The 17,152-nt window shown below is 39.2% G+C and overlaps 1 protein-coding gene across 3 annotated transcripts in view; it reads left to right on the top strand.

The window, feature by feature from the left end:
• Positions 1 to 2,634: 2,634 nt before the first annotated feature.
• PRMT3 (protein arginine methyltransferase 3) overlaps positions 2,635 to 17,152 on the top strand; it is a 126,552-nt gene continuing 112,034 nt past the window's right edge. Inside the window, exons 1-7 of one of the 3 annotated variants that reach the window (XM_055282149.2) lie at positions 2,635 to 2,883; positions 3,126 to 3,261; positions 4,832 to 4,914; positions 7,223 to 7,272; positions 7,899 to 8,001; positions 10,802 to 10,961; positions 12,564 to 12,708. In XM_055282149.2, the coding sequence (XP_055138124.1) occupies positions 2,856 to 2,883; positions 3,126 to 3,261; positions 4,832 to 4,914; positions 7,223 to 7,272; positions 7,899 to 8,001; positions 10,802 to 10,961; positions 12,564 to 12,708 (705 nt within the window). In that variant the 5' untranslated portion in view covers positions 2,635 to 2,855. The remainder of the gene's footprint in view (positions 2,884 to 3,125; positions 3,262 to 4,831; positions 4,915 to 7,222; positions 7,273 to 7,898; positions 8,002 to 10,801; positions 10,962 to 12,563; positions 12,709 to 17,152) is intronic. The other 2 variants (XM_055282152.2, XM_055282150.2) reach the window with 2 other exon arrangements.

Raw genomic sequence — 17,152 nt, 5'->3', positions numbered from 1 at the left:
AGCCCTCTCTTGAGTTCTGCATTGTGGTGAGACATGAACGTACTAAGGAACAAGATTCTGGCCCAATCACTCCTCCACAATGGGTGTTAACTGGTTTTATTGTCAGCACAGAATGGACTGGGTGTTCCATTTAGTACTAAGGGATTCAGGAAGTTTTTCACCAAATGTTACACAGACAGTAAAAGTTTATGTTGGAAGGATGAAGGGAAAAGTTGGATGGGCCCACATAATCAAAAGTGTTCATTAATTCATTCAACAAATGCTTATTCAGTGCCTCTTACGTGCCACTGAGCATATAGGCACTGGGGATGCATCCATGAACAATGACTCCAACTCAAGAGGGCCAGCAGCTATTCTGGCAATGTCCTAGGATGTAAGAAAGCTTCAAAATTAATATTTGGGCTGGATGCGGTCGATCACGCCTGTAATCTCAGGACTTTGGGAAGCGTAGGTGGGCAGATCACTTGAGGTCAGGAGTTCAAGACCCGCCTGACCAACATGGTGAAACCCTGTCACTACTAAAAATATAAAAATTAGCCAGGCGTGGTGGTGAGCACCTGTAATCCCAGCTACTAGGGAGGCTGAAGCAGGAGAATCGCTTGAACCTGGGAGGTGGAGGTTGCAGTGGGACAAGATTGCACCACTGCACTCCAGCCTGGGCGACCGAGTGAGACTCTGTCTCAAAGATAAGATAAACAAAAACAAAAATTAATATGTAATGGATTCTGTCCTCTAGGAATTTACAATTAGGGAGAGAAGTACATTTAGAAGTACATTTACCAATAATATAAGGCATCATTTTTATTCAGTGAATACATTCAGTATCTATTAATACTATGGGCCAGGCCACATATTATGTGCCAGAGAAATGAAAGTAAAGAGACATGGCCCTTACCCTTATTGTTCAGTGCCGTGGGGTATCACCAAAAAAGAAATAAAAAAATCAAGTAAGCAAATGGTGGGTGCTAAGAAACTAACAGGATACTCCTGAAATAATGGTGGAAACTATTTTAGAAATGGCCTGAGGAAAGTGTTTCTGGTTGAGACCAAAGGGACCTACCCATTTGTAGAACATTCAATGATTAGCAGTAAATAAAAGGCTTAAGGGTGGGACCCAAGGTGGAGGGTTCCATTGGAAAGAGGCAGGATTATGCAGGGCCTGATAGGCCAATTAGATAAACTCTGCTAGAGCCTGGGGTACTCCCTCCTAAGAAAGAATTCTGGGCCGGGCGGTGGCACAGGGGCAGGTGGATCACCGGAGGTCGGGAGTTCAAGACCAGCCTGACCAACATGGAGAAACCCTGTCTCTACTAAAGATCCAAAATCAGCCAGGCGTGGTGGTGCATGCCTGCAATCCCAGCTACTCGGGAGGCTGAGGCAGGAGAATCGCTTGAACCCGGGAGGTGGAGGTTGCAGTGAGCCGAGATCGTGCCATTGCACTCCAGCCTGGTCAACGAGAGCGAAACTCCGTCTTAAAAAAAAAAAAAAACGTTTTATGGTTTGAATAGATATTAGGAAAGGAAGAAAGGGAAGTGGCATGAGGCAGGCAGGGGAACATTTGTATTCTTCCCCGCACAGCAGCCAGAATGTTACTTTCTCAACACATCTGAGAGCATCACTCCCTGGCTTAAATAGTTCAACCATTTTCCATTGTTTAGGACAAAGTTAACACTTATGTCTGAGCACTTTACATGTATTAACTCGTTTTATCCTTACTGTAGTCTTGAGGTTAGTGCAGGTTTTTTGTTTTGTTTTGTTTTAAGATGGAGTCTTGCTCTGTTGCCCAGGCTGGAGTGCAGTGGCACAATCTCAGCTCACTACAAGCTCCACCTCCCGGGCTCAAGCAATTCTCCTGCCTCAGCCTCCCAAGTAGCTGGGATTGCAGGCACGTGCCACCACACCTGGTTAATTTTTGTATTTTTAGTAGGGACAGGGTTTCACCATGTTGGCCAGGCTGGTCTCAAACTCCTGACCTCAGGTGATCCGCCCGCCTCAGCCTCCCAAAGTGCTGGTACTATAGACGTGAGCCACCGTGCCCAGCCCAAGTGCAGTTATTATCCTTGTTTTGTATTTGATGAAACTGAGGCAGAGAGAGGTCCAGTAACTTGCCCAAGATCATAGTTACAAAGTGACATGAGTAGGATTCAAACCCAGTAGGCTGCCTCTAGAGTTCGCGTTCTCACTTAACCAAATATTAAAATCTGTTTTGGGGGGTCTCACGCCTATCCGTCCCCGCAGTAGACCCACCCTGGCCCATGCAGTTCGTTCCCTCTCGCCAGCTGCACCCCCTCCAGGACCTGGAAGCCCAGAAACCAGCCGAGCCTCTAGCGTTTGGCCTCCTCTGCCACCAGAGGGCGTCATGGACCGATCGCCCCTCCGCTAACCGTTCAGCCCAGGAAAAAGGGGCGCACAGAGGACAGGATGCCAACAGCAAAACAGCTGCGACGTCACTCCGCCTCGGGGCTCAGAGAGGCGGACCGGGACCTCCCGCTAACGCCTGCCGCAACCCAAGGAGGAGACAAAACTCACTTCCCGGGCTGCAACATTAACCGTCATCAGCGCGCCTCCTCAGCGCGCAGTGCGCCAACCCTGCGGCGGGAGGAGGCGGAGCCCCCGCTCTCGCCCCGCCCCCCCACCTCACGTGACCAGCACGGCGCCTCGAGACCGGAAGCGCTTGCGAGTCAGCTAACGCGCTTCGGCGATCCCTGCGGTCTGCGAAGTTCCCGGAGCCGAGTCCCGCCGCGGGCTCGCGCTGGTGCTCGCGCTCGTTCCCGGAGTCGGCGGCCTCTGCGCGCGCTCGTTGCCCAATCCGGTCCCCGCCCCCAGACACGCCGGGCTCTCGGGGCACCACAGCCATGTGCTCGTTAGCGTCAGGCGCTACCGGTGGGTACCCTGGCCCCTCAGCACCCGGCTCGCCCGGCCCCAGGCCGCGCCGCTGTGGGTCCGGTGGAAGACCCTCCGGGACACGGGCCTGGGCGGGGTGGGGGGCTCTCAAGGATCATGAAGGAGGTGCTGAGTGAGGGCCGCGGGCGAACGGGGCGGGGGAGAGCCCATCCTCACTTGCTCCTCGAGCCCCCGGGCCGCACCGGTGTCCGAGGCCGATCTGATTGTTGTGCGTGTGTTAGGCGGCCGGGGCGCTGTGGAGGATGAGGAGGACCTGCCAGAACTGTCGGACAGCGGGGACGAGGCCGCCTGGGAGGATGAGGACGATGCAGATCTCCCCCACGACAAGCAGCAGACCCCCTGCCTGTTCTGTAACAGGTTCGTCCGCCTCAGCGCCTGGCCTCTGCTCTAGGGTGCCCGGGCGCGTGGGGTCTGTGTGCCCAGGCACGCCTTCGGGCAGGAGGCAAGCCAGAGTGGCCTGTCTTTGAATTCTGGAACCACTGGTCTGGGGTGAGGGCTTGTGGAGAAGGAGGACCCTCAGTAGTAGAGAGGGGGAACTGTGAACTGGAAGGCCGGTTGTACTACAAGCTTTTGATTAGTAGTGCATTGAATCTGTGGTTCCCAAATCTTGTCACTTGAGACGCTGAAAACAAAATGATACTGAACTCTGCACCGGAATCCTTCCAAACCAGGGATGGGGTCTAAGAATATTCTTTTTTTTATGAGGACAAGATCAGAAGTAACAGTGAAGTTACTAACGAGTTACTAATGAGTAACAAATTTGGCAGCCACCCTGAACTAGATAATCCCTACGGAGCCTTCCAGCTTTACCATGCTAATTCTTTGACCAGTACAGAGCTTCTCAGGTGAAACATTTCTTTTTTATTTGAGCGGTTTACATAGTCTAAGAAGGAAGTTCACCTTACTTAAGTAGGACTTTTCACTTAGGGAAAAGACTGTAGTATCAATAATTTGCTCAAGGTCACAAAGCTGTGGTGTGCTTATTTCCAAACTCACATTCTTGCCACTTAAAATTCTGTCTATTAGTCTTGGGAAGCTTTGGCTCCTGTCCTAGGCAGGTAGGCATGAAAGAGGCCTGGTTGGCATTGGCCAGTGTTATTTTAATACATTTTCCAGTGTTCCCTGTATCTGGGCATGGTGCTGAGTGGTGGTGCGTTAGTGTTCTCATCTGTAGCCCCATTAGGTAGATAGAATGCCTGTATATATTCTAGTTGTCATAAAATATTTATTGAGCACCAGTGGTGCAGTGGCTGTGATAGCCTCCATAAATAGTCCAAATAACCTATCTCGGTAAACATTTGTTGAAAACTAATGCTCCACATGTGTTAGGAATATAGATAAGGTATGCAGCTTCTCTGCTCTGTATTCCTGTCTTTAAGTGGCCTTCAGATTTGCATGTCACATAATAAAGAGGATTGAGCCTCACAGTGTCTGTGATGCAAGTACGTTGGGAACACTACAAGATCACTTTTGAAATAAGGCACTTGGGAGTATGCCAGCTGTAAAATTACATTTTATGCTTTATTTCTAAAAGCAGTTTGAGCTGTGCCAGTTCAAAGCCTCTGAAAGCAGAGTTGACACTTAGAGGAGAAAAGAATCTCAAGTAGAGAAATTGTATGACTTGAGAGGAACAGACTCTATCAAAAGGAACTCTCTTAAAAACTTTTTGATAAAATCAGTGATATTTGACAAATAAATTCACTTTGACATTTAAAGGATAATTGGTTTTAGGTGTAAAATGGGACGCAGAAGTACTAATTCTCTTTAAGAGTGCTGGGTTCCCTTCCTTTCAGATACAAGTGTGTTTGTTTTTTCTTAATTGGAAGTAAAACTAGAAACCAGCAGAGTAAAAGATTTCATGTAACATGAAATCAGTATTTAGACTTCTTGGGGGACTATTCCATGAAGCTATTGCTTGATTTTTCAGGTTATTCACATCTGCTGAAGAAACATTTTCACACTGTAAGTCTGAGCATCAATTTAGTATTGACAGCATGGTTCATAAACATGGTGAGTATTTTTTAGAATAAAGGCAATTTAAGTTGTGAAATTTGGCCAGGCGTGGCAGCTCACGCCTGTAATCCCAGCACTTTGGGAGGCTGAGGTGGGTGGATCACTTTAGGTCGGGAGTTCAAGACCAGCCTGGCCAACATGCTGAAACCCCAGCTCTACTAAAATACAAAAGTTATCTGGGTGTGGTGACGAACACCTGTAATAGCAGCTACTCAGAAGACTGAGGCAGGTGAATTGCTTAAACCTGGGAGGCGGAGGTAGCAGTGAGCTGAGATGGCATCACTGCACTCCAGCCTGGGTGACAGAGTGAGACTCTTCTCAAAAAAAAAAAAAGTTGTGAAATATAAGTTCAGATTTTATAGTTTTTCAGACCCTTTTCTGTACGAGTTTAATATGGTGAATCATACGGCAACATTTTGTGGAAATGGAGTTTTTTTGACAAGTGGTCCTTGAGAAAAAGTGAGTAAGTCACTCTTCTAGACAAGATTCACTATATTTAAGCTTATATTAGCTTTTCAACTAAAAACAAAAACAGACTTGGCATGTGATTACATTTTTACATTTTATGTGATTACATATTAGATTTAGGGAGAGCAAGTGTAGATGTAGGACTTGAAAAAGGAGGCAGGTCATTTGAAAAAAGACAATCAGCTCAAAGCATGACATGAACTTCACAGCCTACGAGACTGAGTTTTATACAAAGTTTGGTAGAGACTGGAAAAAGAGTGATGAAGATAAGGTTAATACGCAGAATACTCAGGTGATGTTTCTATTGAAACTTTTATTTAAACACACTTGCCTTACAATTAAGGCCTTCCACTTCTTTAAATGGATATAGAAGAGCTATACTACAATAAAATTAACTAAATAGGCCAGGTGCTGTGGCTCACGCCTGTGATTCCAGCACTTTGAGAGGCCAAGGCGGGTGGATCACAAGGTCAGGAGATTGAGACCGTCCTGGCTAACCCAGTGAAAAACCCGACTCTACTAAAAATACAAAAAATTAGTCGGGCATGGTGGCATGTGCCTGTAGTCCCAGCTACTCGGGAGGCTGAGGCAGGAGAATTACTTGAACCTGGGAGGCGGAGGTTGCAGTGAGCTGAGATCATGCCACTGCACTCCAGCCTGGGCGACAGACTGAGACGCTGTCTCAAAAAAAAAAAAACAAATACAGAATAGGTTTTTTGGTCCCTGTATTTGTTGACTACTAAGAAGGGACATTATTGAAGAATAGCAAATACTAACAGATGTTTCAGTGTCAGATAAATACATGGTATCACATGTTTATAAATCATAAATTCAACTGCAAGTACTTTTGTAAGGCATAAATGACAGCCTCATTTTTTAATGTTTTTTTGTTTTTGTTTTTGAGATGGAGTCTAGCTCTTGTTGCCCAGGCTGGAGTGCAATGGCACGATCTTGGCTCACCGCAACCTCTGCCTCCTGGGTTCAAGTGATTCTCCTGCCCCAGCCTCCCGAGTAGCTGGGATTATAGGCATGTGCCACCACACTGGCTAATTTTATATTTTTAGTAGAGACAGGGTTTCTCCATGTTGGGGAGGCTGGTCTGGAACTCCCGACCTCAGGTGATCCGCCTGCCTTGGCCTCCCTAAGTGCTGGGATTACAGGCATGAGCCACTGTGCCCAGCCTTAATGTTTTTAATGTTGCATTTCTAAAGTATTAGAATCATACTTAAGATAGAATTTTGTTTTGTTTTTTTTTACTTACCAATATAGGGAGTTTGTATACTATTAAAGCTTTCTCAAAACAGTTTTATGACAAATAATTGGTTGGTTGGATATACTACTGCTTTCCTTTGTTTTAAATGCTGCTTCATTTCTGGAAAGATATGAGAACCAGATAACAAGCCTCATTGGGTTTGCATCATTTAACTTCATGTAAAAGCTAGTATACACCATGTCCTGGCAAAATTATAATTTAATATACACCATAAAAATTAGGGATTTAAAACTTTCAGCTCTGCTATCAATTGCCAAATACTTGGTAAAATGTCAGACCTAATTTTCCAGATTTGTATCGTTCTGACAAAGGAGGAGTAGAATTTTAAAAACCAATTTCCCATCTTTTTAGAAATACTACAAAAGCTTTAATTTGTCATCTATGGCTGCTTCTCAAGATATTCAGAAGTATCATTGTATTACTACTTCTAATTCTTAATAAAATTCAAAATATAAGTCGTAATTTAGAGGTCAGAATTATTATTTAATCAGAGAAGGCTTTATAGAACAGGTCAGTTAAAACTCAGTATGTTAACATAGGTGAATTATCTTTTTCCCCCTTTAGGACTTGAATTTTATGGATACATTAAGCTAATAAATTTTATTAGACTTAAGGTAAGTTGACAGCTTAATTTATAATTTTGTTTAGAAATTAAAGAAATGCTACAGTGACTGTCAGTATACTGATTAAAGGAATATGAGGAACTGCATTAAATTTGGTACTCATCATATTGGGGAATCACGGACATTAGGAGCTAGCACAGCGGAAAGCACCATGTAAATGTCTACCATAACTAACAAATATTGTTTTCACTGCATCTAAGAGATGAATCGGTGTATGTGAAAAAGTAATTCAGTGTCAAATAAAGGGAAATACTGATGGACAGGATCTGTAAAATCAGAAATAATTTCTAATGTGATTTTAAGTATTTTGGTTGCTCTTTTTTATTCTGTTTTTTTCAGATATTTTGTTTTTTTTTTGTCCTGTTTAAATGAATGTTTAATGACATGACAACGCTTTCCCCAAATCCAAACAGTAAAAAAAAGCTCTGCATTGAAACTACTGATTAAGCAATCATCCAGCAAGTTAATGAAATGACAGGCATGTAGACTTTTTAGAGACATACTGATTTTGTGTAATGCAAACGTGATTTCCTTTTTGTTTAATTTCTGTAGTTTTTACTAAGGAGATTTTGTGATTCTATGTAATGAAAAAAACATGAGATTAATTTTATATCCAGAATCCTACAGTTGAGTACATGAATTCCATATACAACCCAGTGCCTTGGGAGAAAGAAGAGTATTTGAAGCCAGTATTAGAAGATGACCTTTTACTTCAATTTGGTAAGATGAGCTTAAGTGTATCTACTTTAATTAACATAAGGCCATTTGTTATGGCAAAATGGAGGTAAAGTGTTTTAGGAAAAGACATGCTTTTAAAAATTCTCTAAATGCCTCATCAGGTAGTTGGTTTCAATAGAAACGTTAAGTTGCTTAAAAACTAATAGTCGGCCAGGTGTGGTGGCTCACACCTGCAATCCCAGCACTTTGGGAGGCTACAGACAGATCACGAGGTCAGGAGATTGAGACCATCCTGGCTAACACAGTGAAACCCCATCTCTACTAAAAATACAAAAAATTAGCCGGGCGTGGTAGTGGGCGCCTGTAGTCCCAGCTACTCGGGAAGTTGAGGAAGGAGAATCACTTGAACCTGGGATACAGGTGACAGAGCAAGACTCTGTCTAAAAAAACCAAAAACTCTGTGATCAAAAGATTGTCTGGTTTTGCCTTTAATTGCTTCATGTATTTTGGAGCTCTTTTGTGAGGTTTATACACTTTTATAATTGTTATATTTTACTGAAAAATTGGTCAGCTTTTGCGGTAATTCTTCTCTGCCTGAAAGTATCCAGGTGATTTGAACATCCTGAGACAAAAGGTAGATGTGGAAGTTCATCTTTCTGAATATGGTTTAGGCCTTTGAATTAGACTGTTCTAGCAAATTGTAGTTAGGAATCTTAATATTTACTGAATCCTCTCTCTTTTTCAAGTCTCTAAGTTTAATCTTTAATATATAATTATCTGCATATTCTTAACATTAAAAAGTTTTTATTATGACTAATTTTTATTGCAGCAGAAAGCAAAACAGAAACTGGCCAAACAGTTTGAAGAATTTTGAAATCAAAATACAAAATGAGGTTTGTAGTAGGAAGTAGAAAGTATAGTATACCAGCCTTATATAGTTTGGAAATATTTTGTTGTGCTCATTAATTTTTGGTGAATTAGATAGTGAATGATGCAGTTTTTAAACCTCAGTGACTCAATATTCTGCCAGTGATGAGAAGTTAGTGACACCCTGCACTGCTTTTATAACAAGAATTCAACTTAGGCTGTAGTCTCTTATAGTATTATGTATTCGTTAGGCTTAGCTATTTTGTCCTAACTCCAAGGACGTGTCTTCACAACTAAAAAATGAATAGGAATTTTTACGAAGTCACGTTTCTTCCAGTGCTATCCTGAGGGGAGAATGTAATATTTGCGCTACTTACTGCCTTAAGTTGATCCGAAAGTTAGACCAGTAAATGGACATTGATTTTGTGAAATTCACTAACTACATATATTAACTTCTCTTTGCAGAGAAGTGAAATTAAAATTAAATATAATGAAATTAAAATTAAATCAATAATTTAAAAATAATACTAGGAATTAGAATATTTAATAATATCAGCAATAAGACTTTAGTGTATAGATTTCACTCCACCTTGCCCAGGATGAAAAATGATTGAATGTGTAGAATTCTTTACACACTGTCCTTAGGAATGTTTTTTTTTCCACCAGTTTTATTCAGGTATAATTGACAAGTGAAAATTGTGTACATTTCAGGTATACAATGTGATGATTTGATATGCATATACATTGTGAAATGATTACCATAACCAAGCTGATTAACATCATCACCTCAAATTCCATTTTTTATTTTTGTGGTGAGAACAGTTAAGATCTACTGTCTGCAAATTTCAAGTATACAGTGCAGCATTTTTAACTATAGTCACTTTACCATAGACAGATGTCCAGAACTTACTCATCTTATAGCTGAAAGTGTGTACCCTTTGACCAACATCTCCTCATTTCCACCACCATTCCACTCTCTGCTTCTGTGAGTTTTTTTTTAATTCCACACAAAAGTGAGATCACACAGTATTTGTCTGTTTGTGTCTGGCTTATTTTGCTTCACATAATGTCGTCCGTGTTCATTCATATTGTCATATATGGCAGGATTTCCCTTAAGCAATATCTGAATTTAATACCTGCTACAATAAGGACACGGGCTAGGAGGTGGCTTTGTGTAATGGCAAGAACGTGGGCTGGGAAGGCAGATTTGGGTTTAAATCTTAGTTCCTCCATAAACAGATATATAACTTTGGGATAGTCACTTAATTTCTCTGAAATTTATTTTTTCCATGCCTAAAATAGGGATAAATACATCTTAACTGTGTTTTGAGAATAAAACAAGATGTAATGATGTACTCGAAAGATACCTGCTGATCAATAAATATTAGGTTTTTTCTTTCTACTTTTTTCTTCCTGGATTTGGTTGAGTATAATTAATAATTAATATTTAAATATATGTTCAGTTTAGCCAACTAATGAAAAACTTAGACTAACAGCATGCTCTTTGAATTCAATTAGTGTAGATGATAAATATTTATTATTATTTTTAAGACCGAGTCTCACTATATTGCCCAGGTTAGAGTACAGTGGTGTGATCTCAGCTCACTGCAACCTCTGCTTCCGAGGTTCAAGCAGTTCTTCTGCCTCAGCCTCCCAGGTAGCTGGGACTAAAGGCCTGCACCACCAGGCCTGGCTAACTTTTTATATTTTTTTTTTTTTTAGTAGAGAGAAGGTTTCACCAAATTGGCCAGGCTGGTCCTGAACTGTTGGCCTCAAGTGATCTGCCTGCCTTGGCCTTCCAAAGTGCTAGGATTACAGGCGAAAGCCACTGTGCAAAGCCAAGATGATTAATATTCAATTAAAAGTACTTTCACTAATCTTTCTCAATTGGCCACATAGTAGAAACTTAGGGCATATTTATACTTGTTTTATTGTTATAAGATGGCCTGATAATAATGTCCATTTATTTCTTTAGATGTAGAAGATCTTTATGAACCGTTGTCCGTACCCTTCTCATACCCCAATGGACTCAGTGAAAATACATCTGTTGTTGAAAAATTGAAACATATGGAAGCCAGGGCACTGTCTGCTGAAGCCGCATTGGCTAGAGCACGTGAGGATCTGCAAAAAATGAAGTAATTTATCAATCTTGCAAAATTAATTGTTTAGATCTCTAAAATAATACAACCTAATGGCAAAGTAGAATATAGTAGAACATTTCATGTACTGGAAAGTACAATGCAGGTATTTTATCTTCATACTGTTAAAGATATGTAGCATTTTTGTACATTATGGATATAGTTAATTAATATAAAATCTTACAGTTTTACCTATTCTGATATGTTCTGACAAATGTCCTCATGAATGTTTTTGTTCTTTATTGCCTTCCTTTCAATTTTCCTGTTTGTAGTTGATTTCTCCATTTTACTTTTTCTATCCTAGTTTTTTAAAGTGGAAGGATTAATCTTTTTGAGGTTTGGGGAAAATACAGGGTTGAAGTTTTTATTTTTAAAGAATCAAAATGTAGGCCGGGTGCGGTGGCTCACACCTGTAATCTCAGCACTTTGGGAGGCCGAGGCAGGTGGATCATGAGGTCAGGAGTTTGAGACCAGCCTGGCCAACATGGTGAAACCCTGTATCTACTAAAAATACAAAAATTAGCCGGGGTGTGGTGGTGCACGCCTGTAATCCCAGCTACATGGGAGGCTGAGGCAGGAGAATTGCTTGAATCCGGGAAGGGGAGGTTGCAGTGAGCTGAGATCGCACCACTGTACTCCAGCCTGGGCAACAGAGCAAGACTTTGTTGGGGTGGGGTCGGTGGGGGGGAATCAAAATGTAATTATGGTGTAGTATGAACCCAGAAAACCAGATATACGGTGACAGTTTTTTTCCAGTGAATAAATTAGCATTCTACTGGTGTAGTACTTTTCAAAGTTTAATGTGCATAGGAATCAACTGGGATCGTGTTAAAATATAAATTCTGATTCAGAAGATTGAGAATAGGGCCTGAGATTCTGCATTTCTGACAAGTATACCTCACAGGTCTTCCTGTTGGATTTGTAAGCTGTTTGCTGTTGCCTGAGTACCCATCTGATGGTTTGCCAGATTGAATGTCCAGCAGGAAAGATAGTAGAGCCAATTGTAGCTCCTCTTCCCTGTTTCAGAATTTTTATGCTAGGTAACCAAGTAACCAACACCAACTCTACCTTTTGCCCCTTTGAACTTCTCCCTTTTATATACCTTATGGATTCCTAATATGTCATGATCTGAGTTTTAGAGCTGGAGTGGGTGGTGCTGGTGTATGTAAATAATTATCTATTTGGGTCTACTTTCTGCTTACATAACACTCCCAAGAAATAATATGGTTTTAAATAATGTTAATAGAGCTGAAATAAACGACATTGATTCAGTTGCTAAAAAAAGGATTTTAAAACAATAGAAATAATAGAGGATAATAAAAGTAATATGCTTATTTGTTGAGTTGAAAGACATAAGGAGCTATCATCTGCGGTTGGCATTGCTTTTGTGGTTTGTAGAAGGAGTGCATATAATTGTTTTTGAATATTGCCATTTCTTCAGATCCAGCAGGGGGAGCTTTCAGTTGTTCAAGATAGAATGTGATTTAGAAGGCTCATCACACTGTACTCCCTCCTCTTTCCTCTTCCTCAACCTCTAGCCTTTCCTTTATTCATGGTCCAATAAACCTGTCTCAAGGGTATATTTCAAATTGATTACAGACAATTTGCTCAGGATTTTGTGATGCACGCAGATGTCAGAACCTGCTCGTCATCTACTAGTGTCATTGCGGACCTCCAGGAGGATGAGGATGGTGTTTATTTCAGCTCATACGGGCATTATGGGATACATGAAGAAATGCTAAAGGTTAGAAAAGAACACAAATGCGCCAAATGCATACTAAAGGAAAAATAGAACAGGTTCTTTCTTAATATATGTGTACACTATAGGAGACCTCTTTTTTTTGGGTGGGGAGAACTGCTTTTTAAACACCTCTTTGGTGCTTGGTAGCTCATCTTGGGTTGAAAATATTACAAGACTGGGCACGGTGGCACATGCCTGTAATACCAGCACTTTGGGAGCCCGAGGCAGGAGGATTGCTTGAGCCTGGGCAATATAGTGAGACCCTGTCTCTATTTAAAAAAAAAAAAAAAGGAAAAAAGATTACAGAGGCATCAGTCATTTGTACATTCCATTTAAAATCATTATTAATCTTTTTATGCAATTGCTTTTTCCTTAAAATATTGGAAAAACGACAATTTTAGTCTTCTCAAGGGCAGCTATTAAATAGGAACAATTAGATGGATTAAATTATATATTACCTTTTAATGTGTAAAGGAAATGATTAATTTCAGTGTTTTAAATAGCTATACTGACTTTTGTTTGGGCCAATAATAATTCTTTGATATAAAGTTTAATTACAAATCTCACAATTATTATGGTGTAACTTTTTTACATTTGAAATCATTGACATATAGGACTATTTCCTGAATTAGTCAAATTAGGTACAGTCGTGCACTGCATACTAGTGTTTCGGTCAGTCAGACTGATGTGATGGTGCTTCCACAAGACTATAATGCCATATTTTTACTGTACCTTTTCTATGTTTAGATATGCTTAGATACACAAATACCATTGTGTTACAGTTGCCTACAGTATTCAATGACATGCTGTACAGGTTTGGAGCCTAGGAGTAATAGGCTATCTTACAGAGCCTAGGTGTTTAGTAGACTATATACCATCTCCATTCGTGAAGTATTCTCTATGATGTTCACACAACAGCACATTTCTCAGAAGTATCCCTAGCATTAAGCAACATGTGACTGTATTTAAATCTGGCTGGTTTTAATTTTTATAACGGTAATATCCATATAAAATAGAAGTTGATTCCTAGCTATACTTGATAATTATACATTTTATTAAGTATTATAGATTGTAAAATAGGAAGATGTAATTTTTAGTTCAGTGAAATTGAGAATATCTACATAGAGTAAAATAAATATTGGAACATAAAAATTGAAAGTTTTAGATGTTTATCTCTGAGTTTTAGATGCCACTATTACCTATTCTTAAAACCAACAAACGAAATGTCCCTTTCTAAATCCTTCTTCCAGAGATTGTTTTATTTTATGGTTTCCCTGAAGCACAGGCATTTAAGCTAACCAGGGATATTTGATAACATGTATATATTTTGTTGATTCAGTTTTGCTGGATCACAGAAGTTTGGTAGTTGATAATTGTACTTACATGGGGTCTTTTAAAACATTGTCATGTCATTACTAATTACAAGTCATGGTTGTGCTTTTTGTTGTCACGTGGATAATGGCATAGCATTATAAATAATAGATATCTTATTATAAGTAATACATTATTTTAAGTCTCAGTGAATTTGTTGAAAAGAAATTGACTTGCTTCATTTTCTTTATTAAAATTAATTTTTTTATGTTTAGAATATTTTCTTTAAAGAAGTTTATCTAGGGCCATGTTTGTCATTTTAAATCACCCCATCAGCTTAAATACCATAAACCTTTCATTCCTTTGGTATGGAAATTGTATTGGGCTTTTCAGACAGATTAAAGGTCACCGAAACTTTCAGTAGAGTGTTGAGTGTTGTGAGTACAATCATCAGGGAAATTCAGTTTGAGTACTTACCATTTATAAATCTTTATCCTGGACACTTGTATCTATATGTCAGTAACCATAACATTTCACACCTGGTCTGGTACGCATAGCTCCTTTCGATGTACATACAGATTTAAGAAGTTCCAACTTGAAGTTTCCAGTGCCACCTTTTCCCTTTGAGAGAATCGCTTAAATATCATTCTGTGTGCCTTAGCTTCCTTTAGTTCTTGTGCAGTGTAATTTCCTCCCCTTGGAAATGATTTGATTAAATGTCTGTAGGACATATGGATAGTTGATTGAAAAAGAACTGTTTATCCATTTGCATTTTGCCAAGTTACATGCTGTGGATGAATGTGAAGCATGCCTTATATCACAGCTTTACTTCTTGTTTCTTAGAACAATTCTTAGCACACATAAACTGTTCAAGGTATATTACCACTAGAATCTTACCTAATTTTTATAAATCATTTAAAATTGAGAAATCATTTACAGGACATATTTTTATGCTTGGAATTGGCCTTGTTTTTATAGAGTATAATTTGGATTTTTTGTTGCTTGGCTTCATGTCTTTTCATGACGCTATATTTGGTACATGTTTTAATTATAATTTTAAATAAAAGTAGCTTGTGATCTTATTTTTTTAGATAAGACGAGGATACCTTTTTTGAATTCCAGAGATATAGTTGATAGAGGGATAGACTACATGAACTTTCAAAATTCCTTGCCACTTTATCTTTTTGAAGAAGAGTCATCGTTGGCTAACACTATAAATCCGAAATGCATTGGTCTTCTTTGTTTTAAGAGAAACATTATTCATTCTGTTGTACATTTATCACAGATCATAGTACCATTTAGTAAAGTGAAATTTCAGTAATTTTTCTTTGCTGCATTCTCTCTATTGTATCTGCACCTGTCTCATGCACTTGGTCCACCTTTATGATCTTGTAAATTAAAAACATACTGTTGCTTGTATATGTAAAATTTATAGTATATAACTTTTTTCTTTACCTTCATTCTTTTTTTTATATTTGTAGGAATAATTTCTTGATACTTTACTAGTCTTAAAATATTATCTTGCTCCTAAGTATTGGAGCAGTAATTTTGTTATTTTATTTTTCTTAGTTTCAAGGTTGATATAAAAAAATTTTTTAAATTTCTGTTTATTGTTGTTTTGTATTGACATGTTAGCCTTTGTTAGAATAAATTTTTAGAAATGGTTATAAAGGCTACTGTTTTATTTACTTGCATTTTCATATTTATTGGATTTTTTTTTTCAAAAATTAAGTGACTAAATTGAAGCTCTGCTATATACAAGACACTATGTTTTGTATACTTTGGATTTCATTACACCAGCATGAGCATACAAACAAAAACAGATGAATATATTGTAAGAGCCAGAATGAAAGATTGTAGTTTAGTTGAGCAGCAGTGCATGGCGTTAGGATAGCAGTTGGAATTCTATTGATTAAGTGGAAGTAGTGGTCAGGCAGTATGATTAGTGGGAGCTTTCTGAGTGACTGCATTCCTGACTGATGTTCACCCTGTGTAAGTTTTGTCGTTTCTGCAAAAATCACTGGTTATAGTATCAGAAGAGTATAAAATTTGTAAAAGTGTATGAAATGGTATGTTTTGAAAAAAAGTTTTAAAATTAGATAATTAGTTAATATATATACATTTATTTATCTTAGTAATTCTTAAAATAACTTCAGGAGAAGATTTAATAAGGCTAATTGAAATTTTTTTTGTAAAGCAGTGAGAAATAATCCGAAAACATGGAATTAATTATGGACAATTCCCTTTTTAGGTCTAGTACTTAAGTGAAACACCTTGCCCTTTAAGATCTCCTTTTATGCTTTAAAAAAAATCTCAATTGGCATAAAAATGTATTGGGGGTATGATTTGTATAAAATTTTGATATTGTAGCAATTGGTGTAATATGTTCTTTTCACCCTAATGTGAAACTTAAAACTAGAATTCCCATTCTGTGATATTCATTTTTATCACAGTCATATTTTAGTTACTTGACAGCAGAGCCCCTAACTGCTTAATTTGTAGTCAGTATGTGTTTCAACCTAGGGAATCAACTCTGTTCGTGAACCAGCATAAATGTTAGAGTTACATGTTTGCCTTGGTCACAGGTTATGTGAGACTCCAGAGCGTAGGAGCCTTATAATGTGGGCTGCAGGGCTCAAATGATTTACTTTTAGGCTTACAGGCTTTTAAACATCATTTCCTACTACAGAACTTTTTACAGACAAAACAGGAATGTAAATCAGATAAGTGCTGATCAATGACTTTCTTAGAAAAACATATCCAGTTCAGTGTAATTTTTTATATGTAGCTGCAACGTTTACATTTATTTATTTTTATCTCCTTTCTATCTTTGTTTTTGTTTTGTTTTTTGAGGCGGAATTTTCGCTCTTGTGGCCCAGGCTGGAGTGCAATGGCGCAATCTCAGCTCACTGCAACCTCTGCCTCCCGGGTTCAAGCGATTCTCCTGCCTCAGCCTCCCCAGTAGCTAGGATTACGGGCATGTGCCATCACACCTGGCTAATTTTGTATTTTTAGTAGAGACAGGGTTACTCCATGTTGGTCAGGCTGGTCTCGAACTCCTGACCTCAAGTGATCCTCCCGTCTCGGCCTCCCAAAGTGCTGGGATTATAGGTGTGAGCCACCGAACCCAGCCCGT

The sequence above is a fragment of the Symphalangus syndactylus genome, chromosome 6 (genome assembly GCF_028878055.3).
Source record: "Symphalangus syndactylus isolate Jambi chromosome 6, NHGRI_mSymSyn1-v2.1_pri, whole genome shotgun sequence".
NCBI lineage: Eukaryota > Metazoa > Chordata > Mammalia > Primates > Hylobatidae > Symphalangus > Symphalangus syndactylus.
Note: the sequence above shows the minus strand (reverse complement) of the source record. Positions and strands in the feature narration are given on the sequence as shown.